The 27,439-nt window shown below is 40.2% G+C and overlaps 2 protein-coding genes across 7 annotated transcripts in view; both read right to left on the reverse strand.

Moving 5' to 3' along the window:
* Window positions 1-4,053, reverse strand: part of fbn1 (fibrillin 1) — a 60,568-nt gene extending 56,515 nt beyond the window's left edge. The window contains exons 1-5 of one of the 2 annotated variants that reach the window (XM_079665031.1): window positions 3,984-4,010; window positions 3,725-3,817; window positions 3,252-3,537; window positions 1,185-1,267; window positions 18-116 (exon numbers count right to left, since the gene is read on the reverse strand). In XM_079665031.1, coding sequence (XP_079521157.1) covers window positions 18-116; window positions 1,185-1,267; window positions 3,252-3,439 — 370 coding nt within the window. In that variant the 5' untranslated portion in view covers window positions 3,440-3,537; window positions 3,725-3,817; window positions 3,984-4,010. Of the gene's footprint in view, window positions 1-17; window positions 117-1,184; window positions 1,268-3,251; window positions 3,538-3,724 lie in introns of both variants that reach the window. The other variant, XM_079665030.1, reaches the window with a different exon arrangement.
* A 13,176-nt stretch (window positions 4,054-17,229) lies between these two features.
* LOC307029257 (SHC-transforming protein 1-like) lies at window positions 17,230-27,362 on the reverse strand. Of its 5 annotated transcripts, none has more exons than XM_079665037.1 (14): window positions 27,027-27,351; window positions 26,749-26,827; window positions 26,111-26,658; window positions 23,711-23,781; window positions 22,563-22,623; window positions 22,343-22,462; window positions 22,176-22,226; window positions 20,077-20,128; window positions 19,845-19,971; window positions 19,226-19,421; window positions 18,722-18,794; window positions 17,900-17,996; window positions 17,641-17,788; window positions 17,230-17,548 (listed from the first exon to the last, which is right to left on the reverse strand). In XM_079665037.1, exons 2-14 carry the CDS (start codon window positions 26,798-26,800, stop codon window positions 17,405-17,407), a joined length of 1,740 nt encoding a protein of 579 aa, XP_079521163.1. In that variant the 5' UTR covers window positions 26,801-26,827; window positions 27,027-27,351; the 3' UTR covers window positions 17,230-17,404. The 5 variants fall into 5 exon arrangements, with proteins under 5 accessions (XP_079521163.1, XP_079521162.1, XP_079521161.1 ...); XM_079665036.1 differs by having other exon boundaries at window positions 26,749-26,845; XM_079665035.1 differs by having other exon boundaries at window positions 26,111-26,827; window positions 27,027-27,355.
* Between the last annotated feature and the right edge of the window lie 77 nt (window positions 27,363-27,439).

The following is a 27,439-nucleotide window of genomic DNA, read 5'->3' on the forward strand; positions in this document are numbered from 1 at the left end:
ACGTGCAGATTAATGACCTGACTTGGATCCACAGGCTGGGGAGATCTGGCCGGTGGGGCAGGTGCACATGTTGGGTCTGGAGCAGAAACCGTCTCCACATGAACTTCGGCAGATCGCTGCAAAGAGGAACATGTCACTTGGTCAAAAAACATTAAAAAACATCTTTTGTCAGGTACAATATTAATCAGCAGTCCAATGCTCACTTTATAGTGCCACGGTGTGTCTTGAGACATTCTATGTTGTGTATCTGTTGCTTACTGAACTCTAATGTATAATATTTTAAAACTCATACAGTCCAAATATGACCCAAACTTCCTTTTAAACTCCATCATTGCCATGCTAAAGAAGCCCACTTGGTTGCTATTAATATGTTCCAGTGTGTGTTTTGAGTTGGCTAGAGGTTTTTCGCTCAGTTGTTCTCTTTCCCACTGACTAATGTTGGCATGGTCCCCCGCCCCTCTCTCCCATCAGGTAGAGTCCAGCGACTGACCCCTGTTCCCTGAACCCCACTGCTAAACAATGTCATTAGAGCCGCAACAGGCATTTGTCCAGCCGACCAGCCAGACTGCAATCACACAAATCTACAGCCTCTCAGACTTTCCTGTCTACCAGGGGGAGAGAGGGGGAGAGGGAGAGAAAAGAAACAACCACTGCCAGAATACTACGGGAAATGGACCAAAATTAATAACCAAATTCCTAATTATTTTATGTCATGTTAAGAGCTCTGTTAGCAACTTTAACTCATACTGTACATTTATTGGGTGATTAAATAGCAATATTTGAATAGAAATCTATGAAGTGTTGGCAGTCCGTTTTTGAAATCACTGAATAAGTGCAGTAAAAGGCAACATTAAATACTAGGAATAATAGAGCATTGTTTTCCTGATATAGTCATTTGATACTGTTCAAGAATAAGGACAAATTAATTTCTTATGCTGTCAATCAATACATATTCAAGACTTGTTTGCACAAGTCAAATTCCTGTTGGATGTGTTCTGCAACAAAGAAGATAGTTTCAGATAATGACACATGCACTCACTTTCCATCCCAATTATATAATACTCTGTGACTGGATTGCACCAATAAACACAGCTGGACTCTGGAAACTACCACCAGTGTCAAAGATGAAGAGCTCCAAGTTCCACCTGAAGTGAATTTAAAACAGAGAAATGTGTGATACTTACGAACAATGCACTGGTTTCCTCCAGTCAGAGTCTTCCAGCCTGGGCAGCAGTAAGCGTTGTTCCTTGATCCACACACATTAGGTCTGTGGAAAATGCAGGGTAATTAATCAATGTCACACAGTTCAAATCACATTTAAATCAAGTTAATTTTATTCATACAGAGCATAATCACATATTTGTCTTCGAGGGCTTTACATTCTGTTCAACATGCAACACTCTCTGTCCTTAGAACCTCGATAACTGATATACCAACTGAAAGATGACAATATTCTGTCCAATTTCTATAATAAGCAAACACACAGCTTCCCCCAAGTTACTGAAATTAAGATTTCACAGCCCTCTAAAAAAGCATACAAATGCCCATTACATTTCTGAAAACATCCTACAGTAAACGTGTTTTGCTTTTGACTACCGGTACATAGTATGAAGCCAAACCTACATATGACCCCTCATCATGGGCGTCATGAAAAACTTCATCAACATTTTTTTCGCTTCCTTTTTAGTTAGGAGGCATCAGACAGAAACTCAATATCATTATTGGCACAAATTTGCCAAAAATTCCTGGATCGTATTCCAGAGAAGAATAAGTCTAGACTAGGCAAAATGTAAGCATTCAAACATATTATTAACATCTTAGTTGTTCAAAAGAGGTCATAAGTCAGTATTAGCATCGGATATGAGAAACTGGTATTGCTCCATCTTAACTAGCATTTCACAATAAAGCAGTTGAAAGATAAACTAAAGAGTGTTCAAATATCTAGTGACCACTTAGATTCCTCCTGTGATCCCACTGTGGAATCTTGACCCTTAGGTTGGATACCAGTGGATTAAAGCATGTTACAGTATGTTGTGCTAGTGCTACTGCTACTGTCAGACGTGGCCTAGCATGCAGCACTTGGCACTTCCCAATAAAACATTTTTTGTTGATGGATGAGAATATTAGGCTGCACAAGGTGTTGGAAGAAACCTGATGCACCTGTGAAAAAAAGCTTTCCATCTGACATGGAAATGAACGCCTGGGCCATCCTGCCACCTACAGGTCTGTGACAGGCCTACATATGTGAATGTGTAACCACCCACTGAGCATGTGTTGACCTGGGGGTCAGAGTATATACTGTACAGTGTAACTCTACACAGAGCTAGGTGGAGAATAATGAAGCCTGTTGGATCTCTGAAACATTCTTATTACTGGTAAGTCAGCATGACACAGTATGTAGCCTGTATGCACTTCCTGCCTCTAAACCCAGATGTTCTGATAAATTAACTTAAAGCATGTCAAATAAAAATGCCTGTGGAGAATGCTCATTGAGCTGTCTACTGTGTGACCTTCATCAGCTGTTTGCTGTCATCACTGGACACAGACGTGCTTTCTCTTCTTCTTTCTCTCTGTCTCTCTCGCTTTCTGCACACGCACACAAACACACACACACACACACACACACACACACACACACACACACACACACACACACACACACACACACACACACACACACACACACACACACACACACACACACACACACACACACACACACACACACACACACACACACACACACACACACACACACACACACACACACACACACACACACACACACACACACAACCTCTCCAGCAGTGACCCACTGTGTACAGCTGCAGATGTGATTTATCCATAACTGGGGTGTGGTGTTTTTGGCCAGAAAGAGGATTAGGCTGTTAGTCTCTCTCTCTCCCTCTCTCTGCCACAGCCACACACGACCAATGGCCTCCTTTGTTTGGATTTAATTTATTATTGCAGTCAGCAGGAATGTGATATTCTTGCCAGTATTTAATTACTAAACGTTGCTCCAAACTTCCCATCACCGACAATGTCGCCCATGGGTCTTAGTAAGCTTTATTACATATTTTTGAAGGAACAGCAAGTCCTACTTGAGAATGGACACCTGCTCTTACTGTACACAAACTGTTAGACGCTCATTTATATTCAAAAAGCTTGAAGGGAAACTGGCATGCAGGACATTGGAAAAAATAAAAAAAAATAAAAAATTGGATTTAGTGGGATTAACATAGTCAGATTACCCTCTGAGGACGTCCGACCCTCCCCTCCTCTTGGCCCTGCTGGCTCTGGAGTCGGTCTGCTTGGCCTTCGGCTCGCTGTCCTCGGTGTCCACCACCTCTGCAAAGTGTCCAAGCTCAGCGAGAGACAGCAAAGTCACCAGAGCCACGGCCAACTGCAGCAGACGTCCTCCACACTTACTGTCCGGCATATCCACTCTCAAGTGTATACAACTCCAGCCCTCGGTAGAATAAAAGTATCCTAAACTCGTTTCCTAGTCTCGTCGACCTCTGCAGTCTGGAGTCAAAGCTGCAAAACAATAAAAGTTCTTGAAAAGACGCAAAGGGGAGTGCAGGAGATGCTGCGCACAAAAGAAAAATGACGCATTCTATGACTTATACCGTTATTAGGTAAGAAGCTGATAGTCGCAAAAGCATGCAGTGTAACAAAAAATGAAAAACGTGCAAAATTGCGCACGAGAGAGTCGTTACTTTACCTTGTCTCCCGAACAGGAGATTCGCCTCAGACCCGACAGAGGACTTCTTAACTCTTTCCTGCTGATATTGCTGAATAAACGTTTAGAAGAAAACTGTGGAGAAGAAGAAGAGTTACTCAAAACTTTCGCTAAACTGCTATAAATAGATGCGCATCGTAAGGTTTGGTGTCTGCTCTTGCGCATCCAGTTGTGTGTTGCCTCTGCACAGATAAGTTAGAGGAGCTGATGCATTCCTGAGGATGAGAATGGCAGAACTCACTGTGGCTCTCTCGCAGCGCTTTCCTCATCCCTGCTCTGATCAACTTTCCCCAAAACTTTTTTTCTCCTTTCTTCCCCTGCTCTCGCGATACAAAACCTGGAGAACAAAATTGCACAAGAAAAGCTGTAGATCTTTCGCTTGATATCTTAACGGTAACATTTGAATAGACCCAGAGAAGTTTGAAAGAATAAGACAGAGTTTATAAAACCCTCTAGAATCTGTGTCTAAATTTGGTCATAAATAATACTATGAGATATTTTTAGTGGTTGCATTTTCTTTTTCTTTTTAAATGCACCTGTTCACTATTTACTGTATATTGTGGCTTGTAGCCTACATGCTAACAAGGAAAGGGAATACGTTGTAACCGGTTGTAACTAATAACCTTTAAGCATTGATGAATGATTTACAAACTCAATATATCAGTTATGAGCCACTAATAATAACTGATACCGAGTTTTGATGCTTAGGCTGGTTTTTATTCTTCGGTTTTGCTATTTATTAGTTATGAATGTTGGTATATCAGTTAAAAATTGGTTGTGAGTTTATCACTTTCTATAGATTTCTCAAATATCAGTTCTTCCTGATCATATAAGAGAACTACAAAAGAATATAGCTGCAGGAGAAGAGTGCAAGACTGCAAATGGGAGTCTTCATTATCTCTAAAGGTTTTTGATAAAATGCTTGTTTACTGTAGAGAGAGGGTTCCAAAATGGAGATTATAGCTAATGTACATTACACTTGTCAAACCCAGAAGTCAGGGACATTTAAATAGATACACAAAAGCTCAGTCTTGTCTGAATAAATACATTAGTTTTAAACAGTTTGATTCCTGTTAATTTAGTATTGAATAATGTCCCATACTGTACATATGTACATGTGTCCACTGTATACTGTATTATGAGGAATTTTGTCCAGTGCAGTGATAGATTTCACACACACACTGCTTCATCTCTACAGCCACACCCAGCAAACATAGAGTCAGCCTGGCTGCGCTCTCCAGTATGCTATCACTCCAAAAACTCTTGACACTGTATATTCAACAGCATTCGTTTCCACTATCAGATTCATTCCTTCCCCCCCCCCCCCCCCCTTATTATTATACACATTCTCCTCTCACACATGTCCGAACACGGCCTCAACCTGCACTTATACACACCATATGTGTTGATGTTGCTCATTAGATTCTCAAGTTTTGATCAAGACAAACGTTACACAAAACATGATCACAGGATGTTGCATTGGCAAAGTTGAGACAATTGATTTTCTCATGTCGTTGAACCACACCGCTGTGCTTTTCAGACGCAACACTCAGTCCCTTTCTGCACCTCTTCTGTAAAGAAAATGGCGGTGACCTGCCTGAGCTGCTTTAACAGGCGTCTAACTTTATGTAGTACTTCATCTGGTGCACAGGGTAGTATATATATATCATTATATGCCACAACTTCTCTTTTCCATCCACTGACACTCAGGTTGAGGCAGGCATCTCCACTAGCCTCGCTGACATCTCCAGTTGGATGTCTGCCCACCACCTCAAACTTAGTCTCAACAATACTGCTCTGCTTTTTTTCCCCTGGAAAGTCCTGCCCTCTGCAAGGCCTCTCCATCACTGCTGACAAGACCACGTTTACTCCTGATCCCACTGCCAAGAGGCTTTGTCTGCCTCGAGACAACCAACTGTCAGGCAGCACCCAGAGTGCAACTACATTTGAATCCTGCAGATTTACTTTCGATAACCCCCATCCAATTCTACATTTTCTACAGTCACCTTAAAAAGTATCCTCATTTTCATAAAGTTATGTCCTGTTTACTGCAGCTTTTTATTACACACCCTCCCAAAGCACGACCAGCAAAATATTGGAGGACGCCCTATCTTCAGTTTCATTGGTTTCTCAATTTACTCCCTCTGTAAACTCCCTGTCCCCCTCCTTTCTCATGACCTTCTTTAAGTGATTTGAAATGATGAGGCTTGCTGCTTCCATATCTTCATGTCATGGTCCAACATTTCTGCAGCTCTCCCGGTTATGGCGTTACCAAGTTCGCAATTCATCTTTTTGCTAGCTGTATAATGGAGGAAATAAATCCACATTTTCATCTGACTACTGTAGATTTCTTTGTCTGCATTTCAACCTCAACCTCACTTCTACATTTAAATATTTAATTGCTGATGACAAAGAACTTCACTTATAAGATCCAAATACTCACATAAATTAATCAGAACTTTATCACTAAGTTATCACTTAATCACTTTATTATTATTGTTGAAAACAATCAATGCATGTATTTTAACTTTTCTTTTATTATATATATCATGCATCATTTCCTATTTTGTAGAACAAAACAAATATCTCATTATGCAGATAGGCCAATTCTAGAATAGTGTATATTATATAATGTTATAATAATTATTGCCAAATCAATGTGTATCTCATTTTATTGTTGCAGATTGTTAATTTGGGATTAGTTTCATTGACTGTATATACATATGAAGGGTTGTAGATTTCCCTCTGACAAACTCTTATCTTCTTTATTTTTGCTGTAGATAAAACATTATTAAGCCAAATTAACATGTTAACCATACTTTGTATTATTAATCATGATCTTTAACTTAAGCACAGTACTTGTTACTGTTATCTGTATTGGTTTCCAATTGTAATGACCCTTGAGGAAAATGTATGATTTGTGATATTTTGCTTTATACAACTAATTTGACTTGACTTTCCATCAATGCCAACATCTATTCATACCTACGTGATTTAAGAGGCTCGACCAGAAACGACTTGTATAAGTCAACAAGAAACATTCATGATTCATGTCAAACCTCCTCATATTGACTTATTTGTTTGGGTAATGCTCTGTCACAGACAAGTTTCTAAAAAGTCCCCAAATGACACATATTGTTTCAGCTTGCTATTATTCAGATTCACATTATTGTTCTCTTAATAATTAAAGGAATATATTAATAAAATAACTGGTAAGTAAGTTTGGTGTCAGAAGATTGTAAATGAGACCAGGAACTTATCTTAATACTGGACTCGTCAGATAAGAACATCAGTAACTATAAAATGCCTTGAGGTGAGGAATGAGAGAGTCTGGGGGAGGGAAGTGGTCACTGTTGAGTGGATATTTTGATAGTAAAACAGCCGCTCCCTGGTCGTGTTGGAGCTGCATCTTTTCTCTCTCTAAAGGATCAGCCTCTGAAACACAGCGAGTCCTGGGCGTGAGGGGCTGAGGTGAGAGTGCAAAGTGGTTTGTGGTGTGTCCAGTGAGTCACAGCTCACTGGATTTCAGACCCTTGAGGTTTGGCATTAACTTGCTTCTATTGCAGCCTTGCAGATACAGTAAGTGTATTCATCCAAGTAATATACTTAAAGAAAGAGTTTCACATGTTAGTAAATATGCGTATGTGCCTTGCTTTGAGTTAAAAATCATGACTTTATGCTTAATATTAAGCTAAGGAAAGCAGCCAATTCATCTTTATGTATGCAGAAATGCACCTAGTGTCATGCTATTTAGTGACACGAAGTATAGCCTTAAGAATTGCAATGAGGTTGAATCAACATTATGTGTATTGAAAGTTTAATTTCATAATATAAAAAAGGTCTTATTTGTTGCATGGTAATTATACAGTATAACAACAAGCCATTAGCTCATCAGTAGGATTTATCGAAGTTAAAGATTGACATGACATTTATTTGCTTACTTGCCGATACATAAATGAGAAGATGTGTCCCTTTAATAAGAAGCTGCAGCCAAAAATGTTATTTTTCAGTTTTACAAGTTTTTGATACAACAAGTTAATCCGTGAGTTTGAGACATGCTGGAAGTCAGATTTTTTTTAACCTTTGAAGTGATCCAGACCATCTCTTTCTAGCCTTTTGGTTAAACTGATGGTCTTCATGTTGAACTGTTTCCTTGCAGTAGGTACAATTACTTATTATTTAATGCTACTTATTCTCCTTAGCATTACATTTGTGAGTGAAATATGGCTCCTTTACATTTACCTGACAGCTATAGTCAGCCTTGTATTAATCAGTCTAAAATGTCAGACTTTTTACCCCGACATTGAACTTAGACTTATTTGTGTTGCCTCCAAATTCAAATTGAGATTACTGCAGTGAAGTCTCTAGCATCATTTGATGAGTCAAATAAGAGTCATACTAGTAAGTGTTTGTGAAATGGATGGAATCCCTTCAACACATTGGTAATAAGAAGCAAATCATTTAAGGCCTAATACTTTGGATGACAAGGCAAAGATAACACCACTAAATACAAACACATGTGTACTCAACATAAAACTCTCTCTCTCACTCTCACTCTCTCACTCTCTCTCTCACACACACACACACACACACACACACACACACACACACACACACACACACACACACACACACACACACACACACACACACACACACACACACACACACACACACACACACACACACACACACACACACACACACACACACACACACACACAGAAAGGGACGTCAGAGATGAGTGTACTGCAGGTTTGTTTCTCGCGAAGCTTTAAGTCATGGTTCTCGTCAACATGATGTAGTGTGGGAGAAAACTGATGCCCAGCAGAGCAGGGTCACCCTCTGCTCTTCCTCAACACAGAAGAGGTGTCATTTACAGTAAGAAACCACCTCTCCCAACCCACCCTCCTTCTTCTTCCCCCCAGCCACCTCTGCGTCTCATTCCATCGTTTTCTCGGTTAATCCCCTTACTGTTAGTAACTGAGCATGGGTTTCATTTTGGGGAATGTTTACTCCTCTTGCCTGAAATGGCTGAACTAAAAGCCTGAAATAGTTAGACTGAAACAGAGTTTGGATAAACCTTTCAAAGAGTGTAGTAAGATTTTTTTTCCGTGGAGTATTTCAATACCAAACATGAGGCAACTAATTTATTATCTTCTAATAACAACACAACTCGTGTGCCTTGTTTCTAACCTTCCCCGTGACAGAAGGTAATTCTTCTCTGGCTACGTCACATCTTTCACCAACTCGTTTTCTGTCTTCATGTGTTTCATATACCCAAGGCAGTTTTTAAAGTTTAGATTGAGATTGTCTCTCGCTGTGCTGTGAGCAGTAACTGTAGCGAGACTTTCTCACACTGTGTGTTGTCTTTGGCTCCAGCGGCCACGGTTCATTTCCTTTTGTCTTCTGCAGCACAACGGCTGCCAATATTCATGTGAAATATTTCAAGAAAATGAGCTGCAGCAGAAATGAGTTCCCCCATCTCCCCCTGCTCACTCTCTCATTCTCTCTGTAATGGGTTCTGAAACTGGAGTTTGGCCTGTTGCTTTTTCGTCATGAGGATAATGTAGTGATATAATTCCATCAACTGTTTGGGCTTGGCCCTCTATTATCCCATATGGTCTCCTTCTCTTAAACAAACGCTACACATATACAGTGCACTGCTGCAGTACAAAATAATATAACCACAAAATAACTTGCAGGAATCCCTTTTCTCTTCCAAATGGATCATTTTCCTAGGGTGTACCTCGGCTCTGCATGAACTTATTTTCCTCAAAATGTGTTTCCTCAGAAGAACAGAACAGAATTTTCCGGTTCACATAATCTTGTAAGAGGTCCTTTTCATGGTGAGGATGCCTCTTTTAAGCCATAGCTTTGAGGAGGAGGACAGGAGGCACGCAGGGCCGACAGTATGAGTCATCTCTAAGTGTCCTGGGAGCAGAGTTTAATAGCTGGTATACTCACCCATAACGTTCTTTGGCCTTACTTCTCTGGCATCACTCCTGTTCTAGAAAACAGGATGTTGAATTGGAACACCCCCCATGAATGGAGAAAACTATTGAGAAAGCCCATCATATCCCAGAAACTCAATGTCACCAATAAACACTCTTAAATTAGCTTGGGTGCACACCCAGGGGAGTTTGCACACATGTTTAAGTGTATCTCTCATAAGTACGTCAGTCTAAGCTACCACCAGCAGCAGCTTAGTATAGCATAACGAATGGAAACAGGGGCATAGCTAACCCCTGTACAAAGCAAAAAAGAAAGGCAAAAAATTGGTTTACACACGGCATCTATTGCACATCTGTCCGTCCTGGGAGAGGGATCCCTCCTCTGTTGCTCTCCCTGAGGTTTCTCCCATTTTTCCCTTTAAACTCTGGGTTTTCTCTGGAAGTTTTTCCTTGTACGATGTGAGGGTCTAAGGACAGAGGGTGTCGTATTGTCATACTGATATTCTGTACAAACTGTGAAGTCCACTGAGACAAATCTAAGATTTGTGATATTGGGATATATAAATAAACATTGATTGATTGATTGATTGATTGATTGATTGATTGATTGATTGGTTGATTGATTGATTGATTGGTGACAAACTCTTGATTTTTAGTTCACTGTGACAATTTCCCCTTGACAAAATCTCTAGTTTGGGCTTTAATTATATTCCTTGCAATAATTGTGCTCACATTCTTCTATTAACTTTGGAATATATAGCATAGCTGTGACTTACAGTAAGAAGCTGGTGTTATCGCCGTGTTTGTGCTCCTCCATTCAATCTAGAGCCGTAATAGTGATGAGCAAAAGGTTTAGAGAGATAACTTTTTTCACTTTGTGTTCAGCATCAACATCAGGCTGCCATGCTGAAGGTTAAGGTGATACTTTCTTAGGCCAAAATGTAATAGTCATTTCTAGCATTTGGTGCCATTTCAGCTAGGTTAATCAAAAATAAAAAAACATAATTGTCCATGTTTTTTTGTATTTAATCTGAATGATGGCTTTTTAAAGTATAAGAAAAATATTTTGGTCAAGCTCAGGATATTATGTTTAGAAAATTGTTTTGTAACTTCCCAAGTTACTGTGTGTCCACCCTGTTACTGTGAAAAATAGTAACAGGGTGGACATTTAATGCTAAACTTGGCTGTTGCTACATGTGTGATGATAATCAAGCTAGCACTTGGTGACAACAGAAACATATATTTGATAGAGATATTCACCATATTTTCTAAATGTAAAACAAATGATCAGTTTCCACTAAAAATGAGCATAACAGGGTGGACATGTTATGCTTTACCGCAACAGTTAAGTTTAAAAAAAACGTTGAAGGAAGAAGGCATTCACTCTGCTTCTTGAAGATGATTTTCCCACTCAAAATGTATCCTTCTTCTTGAGTCATACAAATAGTAGAATAGTAAAGGGGCGTTTCCAGAGGGATTCAAATCAGAGTATACTTATTATGCTATGATATGCTATGCTATGCTTATTATGCTATGATATGCTATGCTATGCTATGCCACGCTATGCTAAAATAAGATGAACTAAGCTAATCTCTCTCTGCAGTAGCTTCACATTTAACAGGTAGCTATCTTGTCAATGGTATCAATATTTTCCCAATCTTAGCAATATAGAATATATAAAGCCTAGCCTGCTATATTTCCCAAAATGTTTAATTATTTCTTTAATGAAGCCTACTTGAGGTCATTCCTTGTTTAAATACACTTGCTCTGCAATAAATACTAACTATTTTAGTGAACAAAATGTTTGTTCTTACACATAATTGTTGATCCAACCCTTTGTCTTTTTTGAGGCTGTAATGTGTTATATTGAATTGTAATGTTATGTGTCATTTTGTCCACACACTGTTTTAATTTAGGCGACACAGATGTATTCAGGGTCTGTCCCCTGTGGGGCACAGTGGATTGTATTTTTGGCTTGAGCCATCCAGACTGGTCTACCGCCCACTTATCTCCCCTCCACATGTGATTTATGCAGAGTCAGTGTCCCCCCACACAAATCTGACCATCTTAGGGATGGAAAACATTCCCTGTTGAGTTTTCTCGCAGAGGGTTCGCCGCCACCATCTGTAAGAGACTCAGCACATGTAAAGAGAACTATAAACACACTCCATGCAAATAGACATATATAAATATATACTAATACACAGCCTACTTAAGGTTCAATGTCATTGATTTAGGTCAACAATACTGATGTAAATACACACATTTGCTTTTTCACTCTGTTTAACAAAGTGGAGAACAGAAGGGGTGGGGAGGAGGATGAGAGAAACTCAATTCACTGATACAAGCTAAATATTAACATCAGCATAATAACATGTTCGCAAGGACAATACTGATGTTAAACAGGTAATATTTTCATATTTAGCGTGGTCACCATCTTTCGCTGAACAAACACAAAGTGCACCTCATGGCAAAGAAATTCGTTTTTGCAGGTGTTTGTTTAAGCATTGGACAAACTGAAAAGTTGTCCCGAAGATCGTGCAAAGGTACAGGTCAGAGGTTTACCAACATCATTGAAGTTGATCTTCAAGGTGGCTTGAATGTCTCTACAAAATGTGCTGTGAATATATAAGATGCTTTAGATACTTTTAACAGTGAAAAGGTTGACCTGCTGAGGCAATAAGAAAAGTAAAGGCATCATTAAGTACGTAATATTACGATCCTCTGTAAAAAATGAATGTCTCAACAAAATTCAAATCCATCATATAATCTAGATATATCAGTGTAGGACAAAGTGTTGGAGCAAATGTCCACTGAGCTACATTGCCATCGAGTGGAAGGCTAACAATACTTTTAAAATGCCATCCCTTCCCTTTGACACAAACTAAGCTATCACATTCAATGACGATGACGGAAATGGCCATAAAGCAATGTTATTACATCTAACAAGGAACATTTGTCTGGCTTTATATGTCACTGTTGGCTACATGAATATTTATGTTTTCCATTTATTTGAAAAAAAATCATTCAGAGTCAAATAAATGTACGGTACGTTATCATACAAAGTGATGTTAATGTTTAGGGTCGAACACTGTTTTATAAACAATAGAATACCAGAAATCCAAACACTTTAGAGAGGAGTTGTGCATATAAAAAAACTGGTTCTAAGAGACCCACACTAAATAATAATGTCTTATTTTAAGGAGCCTTTGAAACATGTAATTGGTTCGAAAACAAATTTATGAAGAAATTCTCATAAAATTGAAAAACAATTCAAGATGATCAATATAGAGTATTTTTCTGAGCTGTTAAAAAGGCCGCAGATTCTCTTGGAAGACCACAAACAGAAAGTCTCAGCATGACAAATATTCACTGAATTATCCCTCCTGGTGTTTGTTAGAATCCAAATGAGAAGTGTGCGATGCCAAAGCATGAGGAAACGGCAGAGGAATGGAGAGCGAAGAGAGACCTACACTGGAGGGAAAGTTGCCTTTTGAAGTTGGCCAACAGAAAAGTTTTGATTCAACTCTCCCACATCTGCCTGCTGCCTCGTGCAAGAATCCTGGAATCCCCCACCCCCTAATCATCATCGCGTCACACACACACACACACACACACACACACACACACACACACACACACACACACACACACACACACACACACACACACACACACACACACACACACACACACACACACACACACACACACACACACACACACACACACACACACACACGCAAGCACGCACGCAGACTCGATTTCAATCCACCGGCACAGAGCATGAAAACAAACAGTTCGGAGGCAGTTCTTAAGCCAAATGGCAGATAAGCATTAGTGCTTGCTGAACATGAACATGCAAACACCAATGCACACATGCACAAAAACATTTTGTGCTTGAGGACGTGCATGTGCGTGTGTGTGTTTTCCTGCTCAGAGAGGCCTGCCAGCAGCCAACAGTCCACACACCCATCCGAGCTTCAGAGACCAGCCGTCATCCTAAGCCGGGGTAGAGGGCTGAGGCCTGAGAGTAAAGGAAGGTAAAAGCAGTGCTGAGGAGTGAGACGATCACTGTGGGGGTTACACACATACTCATCTATTCTGCACTGACTCTGGTCAACAGAAACTTACAGTGTAACCATTTATGAGACACTTCAGGCTCGCTCCTCTGCACAACATGCCCTCACTAGTTCCCGAATTGTGGCGACAGGAAACAGAACCAGGCGCAAAAACTAGCCTGTCTCTTTGTTTCTGAGCATTTGTTTGCAAAGCTCACATGACTCACTCGTCTCCTCCTATGCGTCGTCTCCGGAGGAACATACGTGTGGATGTTGGCATGCCAGAAACTGCTGCAACACGACCCAGTCAGTTGCCAAGTCTTGTTTTGTTTCCTCCCAGATTTGAACTCTGTGTGACTCTGATAACATTGAAACGAGGAACAATTTCATGCTCTCGTACTCTGGGCGCTTTTTATGACTTTAATTGTTCCATTAAGGCGCTTTGGGTCTGGGAATGCTTTGTCACATGCGCAATCTATCTGTGTGTGTGTGTGTGTGTGTGTGTGTGTGTGTGTGTGTGTGTGTGTGTGTGTGTGTGTGTGTGTGTGTGTGTGTGTGTGTGTGTGTGTGTGTGTGTGTGTGTGTGTGTGTGTGTGTAAAGTTAATGCCCTCAAGCTCATCAGCACTAAAGTTTATTTTATAATGGAATTCAAAGAGTTCAGGCTTTTTAATGCGCTGGATCTGAACCAAAGCCACAGAACCTGGAGATTATGCTGAATGTTTATCATGTCCTGTTTCAGAGTCATGTCATGTCAGTGGCTGGGTTCAAGGAATGCACACACATGTACTAACAAATGCAAACAGCATGTGGTTGCACAGATTAAGATAATGTGTCTACTGTAGTTTCAGATGCAGACTTTGAACCATCAGGGCCTCGAAAAAATTATCCTGCCGGCAAAGTGATGTAAATCCTTGAAGCTTAAAACCTCTCAATGTCTAATCTTGAAAATGAAAGTGAGTACTGTTTAATACTTTCTACATCTATTACTGGAGTTGATTACTTTAACGGTAATATGTTCAATTAGGTAATCAGAAAAGGATGTTACAGGGGGTCACAGGGGCCATTCAGTGGTAGCTACTGGACATTATACAGTGGGATTAGTTTTAGAGTGATGAGGGTAGAAGTAGTAGGGAGTCTAGGGACGAAGGGGTTGACGGTTCAAGTCCTAATACTGATTGTGGACTGGTAGCTAGAGGTGCCATTTCAACTCCTTTAAACCTCCTTGAACACGGCCCTGAACCCCCAACTGCTTCACAGCGCTGGAACGCCTGTATCCCTTTTGCTCGGCCACCTCTTTAATAGTGCATGTCTATAGATGTTTGTGCATGTGTGTGTGTAATTGTAAAAATTATCCCCTCAGGGATTAATTAAAGTCTTAATCTGATGACAGACCTAATGGAGTTGTTATAGATGTTGTTGGTAAGGCTAAACTTATCTTATTTAGATTTGATCTAATCATCAGTCCAAGAACCAAACATGTGCAGTGTTTGAAAGAGGACAGAAAACACACTAACATCCATACATACAACAATATTTTTTTCAGTTCTCTTAGAAATTACTTTAAAAGAATATACACTATTTTTGGTCAGCTACTCAATAATTGAAGATCCTCTTCAGCTCTAAGAGTTAATCTATCTTGTATCTATCTTTAAAGACATTGTTGTTATTGTTTTTTTTTATTACCATTCAAGCATAATTGCTCAAAAATGGACATGTATCTGCTCCACACATGTGTCACACCACACAGGTGCTGCTTTGACATGAATGAGGGGTCAGAGGTCAAACAGTGACCTCACAGGTGTGTCACATTTGACCATCAGCAGGCCTCACAGGCATCACACACTATGTCATTGTTGTCCTTGGTGAGTTATTTTTGGGCGAGGTCTGTGTGACTCAGAGAAAATCTAGGGGGACGTAATGGAAGCAGAAAAATCCCTTCACTTGGTTGAAATCACTTAATTTAACACTTATGACAGCTTTCATAAAAGTTATCTGACTTTTGGTTTAGAGGAGAGACACTTTTAGTTTGTGTTTGTTTACTGACTCAATCAGATATGATGGATATATCACTATCATATTAACCTGTGCATAAAGTGTGTTGGAAAGAGCAGAGATAACATGTCAGACAATTCATTTCCTGCTCTTTGTAACAAGTGAGATAAGCCCTATTTTTGACACCCGAAAAGCTAGGGATTGTGGGAATGTATGTGAGATCTGTGATTACATTTGACTTATCTGAACAGAAAGGCTTTAAGTGTTGTTTTTCTTAAGATACTCTATCAGTGTTCTGCAGGGCTGCTTATTTCCCCATAAGCTGCCAGAGGTTCCCCGATCACAACAAGCAGCGCCGAGGGTGATTAATGTGGGCGAGACCCTCCAAGCCTCTCAGAGGACGCTGAGGGCCACAGCCCGAAAACAGTCAGCTGCATACTTTCAGCACACAGTCATCTTTCACTGCACCAAAATCTGCAAGTGACAGGCAGCTGAAAACTGAGGGAGAAGGGTTGCAGCAATTATTATAAGCTGTTTACTCCCAGTCATTTTCACCGCTCTTTCTGACATATATGTTTCTAGAACACCGAAACATAACAAAAAGCAGTATGTCATTGTATCAGTGGTTTGAGATAAGATGTATTTACTATATTACACCATAAACACACATCATTATGGAGGAATTCAAAAACCAAAAAAACGATTAATTTTTTTTAGAAATGAAAGAAACTAGCCTAGAGTGTAATTGCTTAATCCAAAAAGCATATTTTGTTGTTGGCTGAAGAGCAATAAACTCTTGTAAAGACTGAGAGCACCATCTTGTGGCTAAATGTATCCAAGCTAACATGGTTTATAACTTGATTTCCTAAGTGATTATGTTACCAGGTGTGGGCTCTGGTGAACGAGTCTTTTCAGGTATTGATGACAACCATGTGAATTGTTTTAAATCAGAAAGGAAATGTATAAAAACCAGTCTGCTGAGGCAGTTTAAGATTCTTACCCTGAAGTTGCTGTGTAGTTTTTGTATGATGTCTTTACTGCTAGCACCACACTGTCGTGAAACATGCAGATTTTTGCATTGCATTACTTATTGTATATTTGCCTTATCTTCTCCAACTAAAGTGCAAATCGGTTTCTTTACATTCTGGTTACAAAGTGATTTCTATTTTATTTAGAATGTAAAAAAAAACACGTTAAATCAAAAGTCAAGCATGGGAAATGGGAACACAAAGCAATAACACATACAAAACAAACTAAGACAAGACAAGTTCAGCATGTCAGAAAAAGATTCAGAAAGTCTGCCAACATTCTGGTAATTCCCTCCCGACACCAGTGATTGTGCTTAGACTTTGAGTAAACACAAACAGATTCAGCCTGAGAGAGAGAGAGAGAGAGAGAGACAGGATGTTCTGCAGACCAGCGGCTGTTCACAACACAGGGCGAGGCACAGTGTGCACAAGTGAAGAATTTACTCAAATGTTCAGGAAATCAAACAATACTTTAATGACAAAATAATACAATATTTTGGGAAGTGATGTCACATGTTGATTCTTTTTTTAGTTGCTAAAAGTGATGAAAGCTCTTTTTTTGGCTTTGGCCCAATGTTCCTCCACTTCAAAACCGTTAACTTCTACTAATGTATGCATGTGACTGTCTATGAAAGTGCATGTGAGTGTCTTTGCAGGATTGGCTCTTTCAGGCACAGCTCACTGTTTCCAGAGATGATTGGCATCTGGTTCTCCATGTGGAAACGCACCAGGTGACCAACACCCAGAAACACCTGATCACGGGTCCGCACCTGCTCACACAAAGACAACAAGGCCAAACATTAGGGCCAGCTGCTACTCGCCTCTCCTCATGCTGTGTGTGTTTGAACATCACAACTCTGACCTGTCCGTGTGGATCGACCAGCAGCAGGTGCCGCACGGTGGCTCCCTCCATCCCGCTGAGGACATACTGACCAGAGGCAGAGCTGCTCTCTCTGACCAGGAAGTCCCCACTGCAGGTGAGAAGCCCCTCCGCCTGCTCTCTGCCTAACCTGGGATGAAGGACAGAAGAGTTACTGAGAAAGGAATAGGGAGATGTATACGCTAGCAGACAGACACATTCAGTTGTAATTCACTGGTGGAGGAGCAAGTTGATGACCCACCTGCCGTGGAACCAGCCTTCTTCCTGGATCAGGTCCTGGATCCGTGTCCCAGAGAGAGCGGCACACTGTTCAGCAATGACCTCATGTACCAGTGAGTCTGATGGAGTATAACAAGGAAAAACACAAACAAGAATCAGTTGGTTTTACAAAGCATGAACAAGGATTAAATCTTGGTTTATAATTATTTTGCACCAAATATTTAGCGTTATGAAAATAGATCTTTCTTTATATCTAATTTGACTCAATACTGCTGGTATAAGTGTTACCACTATTAAGTACCCAACTCCAGATTTTTAAAACAATTTAAAGTCTGATTTCTTGTCAACTTCAAAATGGAAGTTGATGTGTTTTAATGGATGCCTTTAGATATTAATCTGAGTGAGTACTTTCAGGAAAAAAAGGTTGAAACGTAGTTGAGTTTCATGTTTGAACCACTGCAGTCTCAATGTTAGAGCTGCTATCTTGGGAGTAAAGAAAGCTTGCTGGCCCCTTCCTTTATTCTGGTCTGTACTTTTTACATTGTGGTTTAATCTAATATAACTGGTTTCCTAATTTTATTTTATGTATCATTTTTTTGAATGGTGCATAAACAAAACAGTTATGACCTTTTAACAATAACACAATGAAAATATGAGGGAAAGAAATGGGCTGATGTGAATTTGATCAGATACATAACAAACATTACATTCAAACATTTAATTAATTAATAAACATTTCTTAAAATATTATAAAATAAACTTTTGCATGCACAAAGTTCCAATGTATGTCTTTTCACACATTCACATACATCATATGATTTAACTTGGAATGGCAGAGTTTTACCTGCAGGTGGAGCTGGAGTTCCTCCTGTGATGGAGCAGTTCTCATACAGCGAAACAGGCTTAGCAGAACAAACCTGCAACAGCAATACATGAGTCACACACACAAGACAGATGTGTGTGTGTGTGTGTGTGTGTGTGTGTGTGTGTGTGTGTGTGTGTGTGTGCACGCGTGCGTGCGTGCGTGCGTGCGTGCGTGCGTATTAGAGACGTGTGATCATGTCCTGAATGTCGCTGACTTAATTGCCAGAATAGCACAGTAATTCTGGGAAGTTATTCCCAACAACCGAGGTGATCTTGAACAGGGCCTTTTAAAATCAGATGCTTCAGCAATTTATTTTTAAATGTGAAATTGTCTTGGTTTAATTAATTTGCTATAAAAAATGAATTATGCTGTCCACTTGTGAAATATAATGATACTAAAATAAATACAGTATATGATATGGTTGGACTTGATCAGATCGAACTGCTGAGAACTGGGTAGACCATCCTCGTGTTGAACTCTTACCCTCTGTATTTCGGATGGATCTTGTTTATTCTCCTCCCTTGTGATGCGCAGGTCCTCTATCCCGCCAGTGGGTGGCGTCTTTCCTGGGATCACATTGTAGTAGTCAGAGTGCTCCCTGACTTCACTTTCCTGCTTGGCCTTCTGGTCTGTTATCGTGTCCTCTGGAGCACAGTTTGAAAAGATCCTCACTGCTGACCTGCACACAGAATGTCACATCAGGAAGACGTGCTGAGTCTATAAACAGCATCAAAAAACCCTTCAAAACCACCACAGGCGACCTTCTATCCATCGATACCGACTTGCATTCACTGTACACAGACTGTGGTTTATTTGTAATTGTATGTGTTTCTTCTTTCTGAATATCTTCTGGTGTTTTGTGAGATCTTGTGTTTTGACATTGAGGGCCACCTTAGTTTATGTATTTTTCTCCTCTGTGTGTATACATCTAAAAAAAGACACAAAAAAATCACAGCCTCTATAAAAGGAAGGCATGTTTGAAAGAGAAGGGTTTTGAGGTCCGGTCCTAAGGTGGCCCTCAAGGTAAAAAAAAAAAAAGTAATTCCATAAAACAAGTACATTAACATACCAATAATACAGCTACAATAGACAAATGGATAACCTGGGATTGTTGCAAAGGAGCGATGGCCCGTTGCTGAGAAGTTGGCGGAATCGAGCCTCAAAGGCCTGACCGATGCTGTTGATTACCTCGCCGGCACGACCCCGCGGACACTCCAGGATGTGACATGCTGACGGTGGGGGGGGGGGGGGGGAGAGATGTTAGAAGTTCAGAGAAGCCAGAGAGTCAAATGGAAGCTAAGCTCATCATTATAGAAAAATAAACCATCTCTTACCTCTCTTATTGACAAGGTCTTTGGCCACATAAGCAATGTAATCTGCCATGTCCTATCATAAAAAAAAGAGAGAAAAATATAAGTGAGACATAAAGCAAGGCTATGTGACGTTTGCCAAACAGTGGCCGCAAATGACAACCATGAGATGATAAAATCAACATAACGAATACATACATTTTAACATAGCACAAGTAGATCAAATAATAATAAAGTCAAACTCTAATGAAATAATTCCACAGCAGTGTCTGTTTAAAGTTTGCTAACATTAGCTAACATTATAGTCACTATACGGTTCAGAACAAATTAAGCTGCAGCAGCCCCTGAGTGCATTGAATTAAGTAAGGATTCCTTTGATTGCACATAAATTGAACTTTCCATTTGTAACATTAAGAATGTGGTTCATAAATTACATAACTCACTTTAAAGGTATTTGCTGTATTTTTCAGTATTTGCACAAGGTCACTCATAAACCTCCGTACAGTCTTATTATGTGGTACGGTTTAACCTTTACGCCTGGATCAGTAATCAGCCCTTGGATTCATAATTCCTTCTTTATATAATCATTGGAAAACAGCAGACGTATTCAGTTAATGGTCATGTCTATGTTTTCCCTGTTTAATTAAATCACTCCCCATCAGTGGTTCTCTGATACTAATACAAGAGCAGAGTCAGCTGAATATGTTTCACCATAAAGCCTCTGTGGCAGATTGATTTTAATTCACCCTCATATCTTCTATGTGTCCTAGCCAATGGAGCCGAGGCTTAGAGCACACTACAAGATTATTTTAGCTAATTAATTAAACTACGAACTATAATCCTTTCCGTAGCCTTGCTGGTCTTGTGTTTCCGAGAGAGAAACTGCATTTCCTATTCCCTGAAAAACATTGCCCAGCGCAACGTCGCAGTATGCAAATTGCAATGAAATATTACAGTGTGTACCCAACTTTTTAATTCACTGTTTGTTTAAAAATGAAAAGCTTCGTTTATGGACACGAACCAAATCACAAATAACAGTTTTTTGTCAGTCAAGCAGTTTATCAAGCAGGGTTTGACCCAGACTGCATTAACAACTGACATGTACTGCTGGCTGTTCAGACATCAACACTGCTGCATTGATTTTTTTTTCACTCAGGAGGAATAACCTTAATTCTGTATTATGGAAATCATTTGGGCATGGAGGGAAAGAGAAGGAAAATAGATAGAGAAATTAGTTTGAAAAAAGATATGGTGAGGTTTAAAGATGGTGAAAGTGCATACCAGTTTTGATAAATGCATTAAGAAGAGCTTTCTTGATATGTTAGTATGTTAGCGTAGTTAGGCCAAATCCTAAGCATTATTATTATCCATCAGAAATGGATATGCACCCTAACAATATTACATTTCATCCTGTGATATGCTGTCAATTGAATGTAATCTATTTATAATATACAATAAAATGTCTGTAAGGCAAAGCACAATGAAACCATAATGAAACATGGGGGAAACTTCTACACTATAGAGGAGCCACATCACAGAAAATGTATTATAAGGGAAGTTTAGTGCTACATTGACAAGTTCAAACAATGAAGTTGTATGGAAAGATTGCAAACAAATCAATACAAGCTTTTACATTTATTTGTGTATCAATTGTTTGAATCAAATTCAAATGAAAGGCTTAAGCTGTTTCACATTCATCATGACCAATTATATTTGTGCAAAAATAATTTCAATACCAGCCTTAAAAACTATGTACTCACACCTGTTTTTATATTGCAGTCATATAGTATGTACTCCTAATACACCTTTAAGGCTCTCTAAACTTTAAGGTTATCCTAAAGTCGTAAGGATTTGATAAAAAACTTTTATTCTGAAGTTTGTGTCAAACATTTCAGTTCCAGGGTCTTGATAAATACTTGCTTTGTACCACCAATTAAAAGTTGATTAAAAGATTCAAGACTTGGGGATGGGAAATAATTCAATCCACATACAAATGGCAGCAAACCAAGCGGTAATCAAGCCAAATCTAATTATTTACTGTGTTTGTACAGTATGGGTGTTTGTTTCCTTTTTTGCTCATAAACAAGTTTGTACATGTGCAAGATTAGAAAAATGGACCGTACCGGATCTCCTCCTGAGGCGAATGAAATGGCCTGCATGGGGTGGTGGGCAATCTTCGAAGAAAGAGAAGAGAGAGAAAAAACAGGGCAAAATTATTATTATTTTAATAATCTATGTCTTAATAAAAAGAGAATGTGAAAGTTTACATTTTGTTTGTTGAAGCAGTCACCTGTAAGGAGGAGGCATCAATTAGGGTCACACTGTCTGTGGACACAGTGAGGATGATCCTGCTACCTGAAAACTGCAGGTTGATCTGACCCAGAAGAGCAGACAGTCCCTTGCAGACAGGCTGATGATGAAAGAAATCTGTTATTCTAGTTCTGCCTGTGTTGATTGCAGTGTGTGTGTGTGTGTGTGTGTGTGTGTGTGTGTGTGTGTGTGTGTCTTACTCTTTTGGTTTTCACTGCTGTCTTGGCAGATGTCCGCTCACACAGTCTGCTGATTGCCTCCCTGCACCCACACACACACAAACAAACATGTGCACACACACACACACACACACACACACACACACACACACACACACACACACACACACACACACACACACACACACACACACACACACACACACACACACACACACACACACACACACACACACACACACACACACACACACACACACACACCTTTGTAAATATGTTATCCGGTGCGACCGGCTGACATGTGACTAGCATGTGAGAACATGAGATAAAGAAAACTGCATCACAAGAAGCTCAGCTACAGTATATCAGAGAACACATACATTAATATAAGCATACTCCATTAATCCTGCATTGAAAATACACAAGTATTATCAGCAAGATTGGCTGTTTAAATAAAGCTATAGCTATCAGAGAACTGACACTTGGGTCAGCGAGGCCAAACCATACATTACAAACACCACATTCACTCTGAAGTAACACCCCGTTATCTAGGAAGTATACTTTTCATTCCAGGAATTGCCTTTCTTCGCCTTGAAAGCTAATTGTATATAATGGATTACGGTATTTACCCCCGTCCCTCTCTCTCTTAATAAGACTATGAGAGATCATTAGGAGGAAATTCATCTAATTGGATTTTCTTCCACATCATTCAGCAGCGTTGTTGTGAACAGACCTAGATGTGTCCTTCGGCGTTTTGGCATCTTGCACAAGTATGTCAATATTAAATGATGAAGAGAAAGCCCCGGTTTATTAAAAATTAAATTAGATTTCCCGCTCTGAAACATGTTTTCAAATTAACCACACAATATATTTCTAAAAAGAGTTTCCTCTTCTTCTTTTAAAAAAAAAATTGTATTATTGCATAGTTTTACTCCATAATCAATCATGTCAGCAATTAATGTGCGTGTGCAACTGTGCATTGTCATTAATGTGTGTGTGTGTGTGTGTGTGTGTGTGTGTGTGTGTGTGTGTGTGTGTGTGTGTGTGTGTGTGTGTGTGTGTGTGTGTGTGTGTGTGTGTGTGTGTGTGTGTGTGTGTGTGTGTGTGTGTGTGTGTGTGTGTGTGTGTGTGTGTGTGTGTGTGTGTGTGTGTGTGGAAGAACCTCCTACCGTGTGACTTTCATTCTCGTATCAAAGTCGAGGGTTCTCATGGACTGGGTCACCTCCACACTGCCCATGTACTGGAAAACATAACCGAACACACAAAGTTACTCAGTGATTACAATGTAAAATAAAACACGTAGTAACAGCAATAAATACATCTCATTTGGGCAATGCTTCCGTCCTGTTTCACCTCAATTTAAGTATCATTAAAACATGTAAAGATGAAGAAGTGGGACAGGCTGTTGTCTGCCATTCAAACTCTACTCTCCGGTCCTACTTTATGATCCTAGAGCTGCTGTGATGGATAGGGTGCTGCACTTGATTCTGGGCTATAACTATAACTCAAGCAGTGCACATGTTTGTTTTTTATGAACTTCCTGATAACCTCAACAATCCAAATTGATTAACTGATTAACTGATACACTTTCAGTCTTTGATCAAAGGTTTAAGGATCACTTTGGCTGCACTTTCAACTAAGGAATAGAAACAATCTCACTAAAGTAAGCAAAAGTACGGCATGTCATGCATTTGTTTTCTTTTTTTTTAATGCAGAATAAATTAATCAAAAAAACTAAAAACAAGCGTACAGGACTTTAGTGTTAAGATCAGCATGCTCATACGCTCGCAGGAGCGATGGTAACATAGTGATGTTTAGATGATTTAACGTTCACTGTCTAATTTATCACGTTAGCATTCTAACATTTGTCCATGAGAACAAATACAATAATAAAATACAACTACAGCAGAGACTGAATTTCATTCGTTTTTTTGTGATTTGGTCATAAATCAAAGTATTGGACAAATTAATAAAGCTGCTCAATACAAAATAAGGGGGTCACCAAAGTAGTTACCATCCCCCCTGAGGGAGACATAAATGTCAAACCATTTCATGCTAAACCGTCCAATAGTTGAGGAGAACTTTAACATAAAACTTTATGATGGCACAAAATGACAAGGTATTATGATATATCAGAAATCAACCAAAGACAGGATAAGGAAACCTTTGAGATGCTAGTTGTTATAGAGGACAAATGTTTAGAATCCGGACTCAGAACAATTAATCTGCAGCAAATACATCCAACATCTTTCAATACATAACAGTTACCTTTGTGGTGCTAAATAAATAGAGGGATCAGTGACCTCATCCTCGGAGGACCACTACTGTTTGTATATCTTTCTTATATATTTCTGAGATATTTCATTCTGGGCCAAAGTGGTGGACAGACTACCATCATGTGACGTCACTAGCATGACTACAGAGATGTATTCTGCGTATATTCTGTGTGTAGATATGAGAGTGGCCTTTTCCCTGGGATTTCTAAAATAATTCACAAGTTGTACATTTGGGACATCTTGACATTTAGTTTATACAACCAGACAACATTTAGGCCACATGCTTGGATACACTTTAGCCAGGCCCACTTCTATTGGCCATGAGCTCTAGAAGAGCAGACGCCATAGGCTGGAGGCAGGATGAGTAAATCCACTGATGAAGACCATACTTAAATCAATACGTGTGTGTGTGTGTGTGTGTGTGTGTGTGTGTGTGCGTGCGTGTGTGTGTATGTGTGGCTGGGGTGAGTGGGAGTGTGTAATGTGTGTGTGTGCTTGTTTATAAAGGACAATCAAACCGTCCATTCTCATTTCCATCAGTGGTCAGCTCCAAATCACCCATGCGGACACACCTCCGGTTCTAGGACAGCTTGGGCTCAGCTGATACCGGATACACACACGGATACACACACGGATACACACACACACACACACACACACACACACACACACACACACACACACACACACACACACACACACACACACACACACACACACACACACACACACACACACACACACACACACACACACACACACACACACACACACACACACACACACACACACACACACACACACACACACACACACACACACACACACACACAGAGTAGCAAAGCAGATCCAGAGAGGAGCAGAGAGCCAGGATGAGTCACTACTGCCAACACAGGAAGCTCTTTCTGAGAGGGAGGGGATGAACGCACGAAAGTGAGTGTGATGGTGTGGATGGAGCACAGGGAGACAGAGTGCGTCTATTTGTGTGTGTGTGTGTGTGTCCTGTGCTTACATGAATGTGTTTGTGTTAGCACTATATGGAATTAAACTGCGTACCTGCTTAACCATCCAGTGAGACCCTGGATAAGAGGTTAGCTTCACTTTATGCACAGTAAAGATAAGTTTGACACAAATTATATTGTATTTTAGATATAACACATTTTAAAGTCACATGCATATTAGTCTGGTGAGTAACATCCCACACACTCCTGCAGTCTTCTACACAATAAGATTTGTGTTAGTCCAGAGCAGAGTGTATTCATGCACTGTTAATAGTTATTATGTGATAAGTACCTTGATGTGATGGTGAACCACTCTGTTTGCCGTCCCCACCGCTGTACAGTCCTCTCCTGCAGAGGATGTCTTCATATGGGACAGACCGTCTCTGTGATGTGAGCAAGGAGGACAGCCAGGGGTCCAGGAGAGACTGTCCATCTGATGCAGCGTGATTGGTCTTTTTGTGCAGCTGAGGGCAGAGCGAGTCTGGCCATCCGACAGGGGCACATTGACTGAATGTTGAAAACAAAATCTCTGGTTAGGCCCTGAGCCCCACTCTGCTCTGGACAAGGGTGTGTCATCAGTGGTTCTGCCCCGGGCTCTGTTTGTCTGTCCCCTCAGGCCTTGCAGGGAAATAGGACTCTGCAATCGGATGTTAGCCACACGGGGGATGAAGTCCCTCAGTGTGGACGGGCCGTGGTGTATAGGCGTCCCAGGATCCAGCTGGGCAAAGTCAGAGTCTAAGCAAATGTCCCTCTTTTGGGGGATCATTCTTTGGGGCCGGTCCTCGAGAGACGTCAGTGAATCGTTGCGCAGACGAGTGTATTTGGTGCGCTTCAGCATGCCTGTAAAAGATGAAAAAGAAATTGTGACAATAAGGTATGAAGCACAGTGATTCTCATTGTATACATTTAGTGATAAAAGTGAGGAGCTACCTGGTAAAAGTTCTTTCTGTGATTTGAACCTGGGTAAGCTTTGCTCTCTCATACTCAGGAAACTGGAAAAAGGAGAGCACTAGGACAAATAGAAATCCTGCCAAGAATTAGATACAAAATCAATACAGTAGAATAACACACATAGGATTGACCTGATAACTTAGATTTGACAAGCAGCAAAAAGTAAAAGGTTGATTTTCTTGGTTGAAAAAGGTTTTTAGCCACTGGCGTTCTCTGTCCTCGGATAAATACTGTACGTTACGGAAGATTCAACTCACCAGACTAGGGATGTCCTGTGTAGTCTAGAGTCCAGTCTGCTCTGCTATAGTCATGCTGAGTACCGTCCCATCATCATGACCCACACTTCCAGCCCTGCTTCACCTGTACATCAACTTTCCTCCCCTCTGTATTTTTCTTCCCGAGGAGCAGCAGAATTGTGCAGCTTTTATGAATGAACTTTTCTCTTTTTTTTATGAATGAGAGGCTCTCGCTCACTTCCTCTGTCTCTCTCTATGACGGTGCATGCAGATGAATATGTGAATGGAGCGGTGAACAGATTGACAGACGGCCCCTAAGGCTCTTTGCCCCTCCCTCACCCATAAACTACCATCCAATCACAGGCGGGTAGGGTGACTCATGCCCCACACACACACACACACACACACACACACACACACAAGTGCTCTATTCC

The sequence above is a fragment of the Notothenia rossii genome (assembly GCF_949606895.1).
Source record: "Notothenia rossii genome assembly, chromosome: 2".
Taxonomy (NCBI): domain Eukaryota; kingdom Metazoa; phylum Chordata; class Actinopteri; order Perciformes; family Nototheniidae; genus Notothenia; species Notothenia rossii.

Excerpts from the sequence above, each read along its gene's own strand:
- LOC307029257 (XM_079665035.1), bottom strand. The coding sequence starts at position 26,800 with ATGAGAGAGCAAAGCTTACCCAGGTTCAAATCACAGAAAGAACTTTTA. Across the intron at positions 22,624-23,710 it reads ACGAGAATGAAAGTCACACG|GGAGGCAATCAGCAGACTGT; the intron begins GTAGGAGGTTCT and ends GTGTGGGTGCAG. Across the intron at positions 18,795-19,225 it reads ATCCATCCGAAATACAGAGG|GTTTGTTCTGCTAAGCCTGT; the intron begins GTAAGAGTTCAA and ends TTGCTGTTGCAG.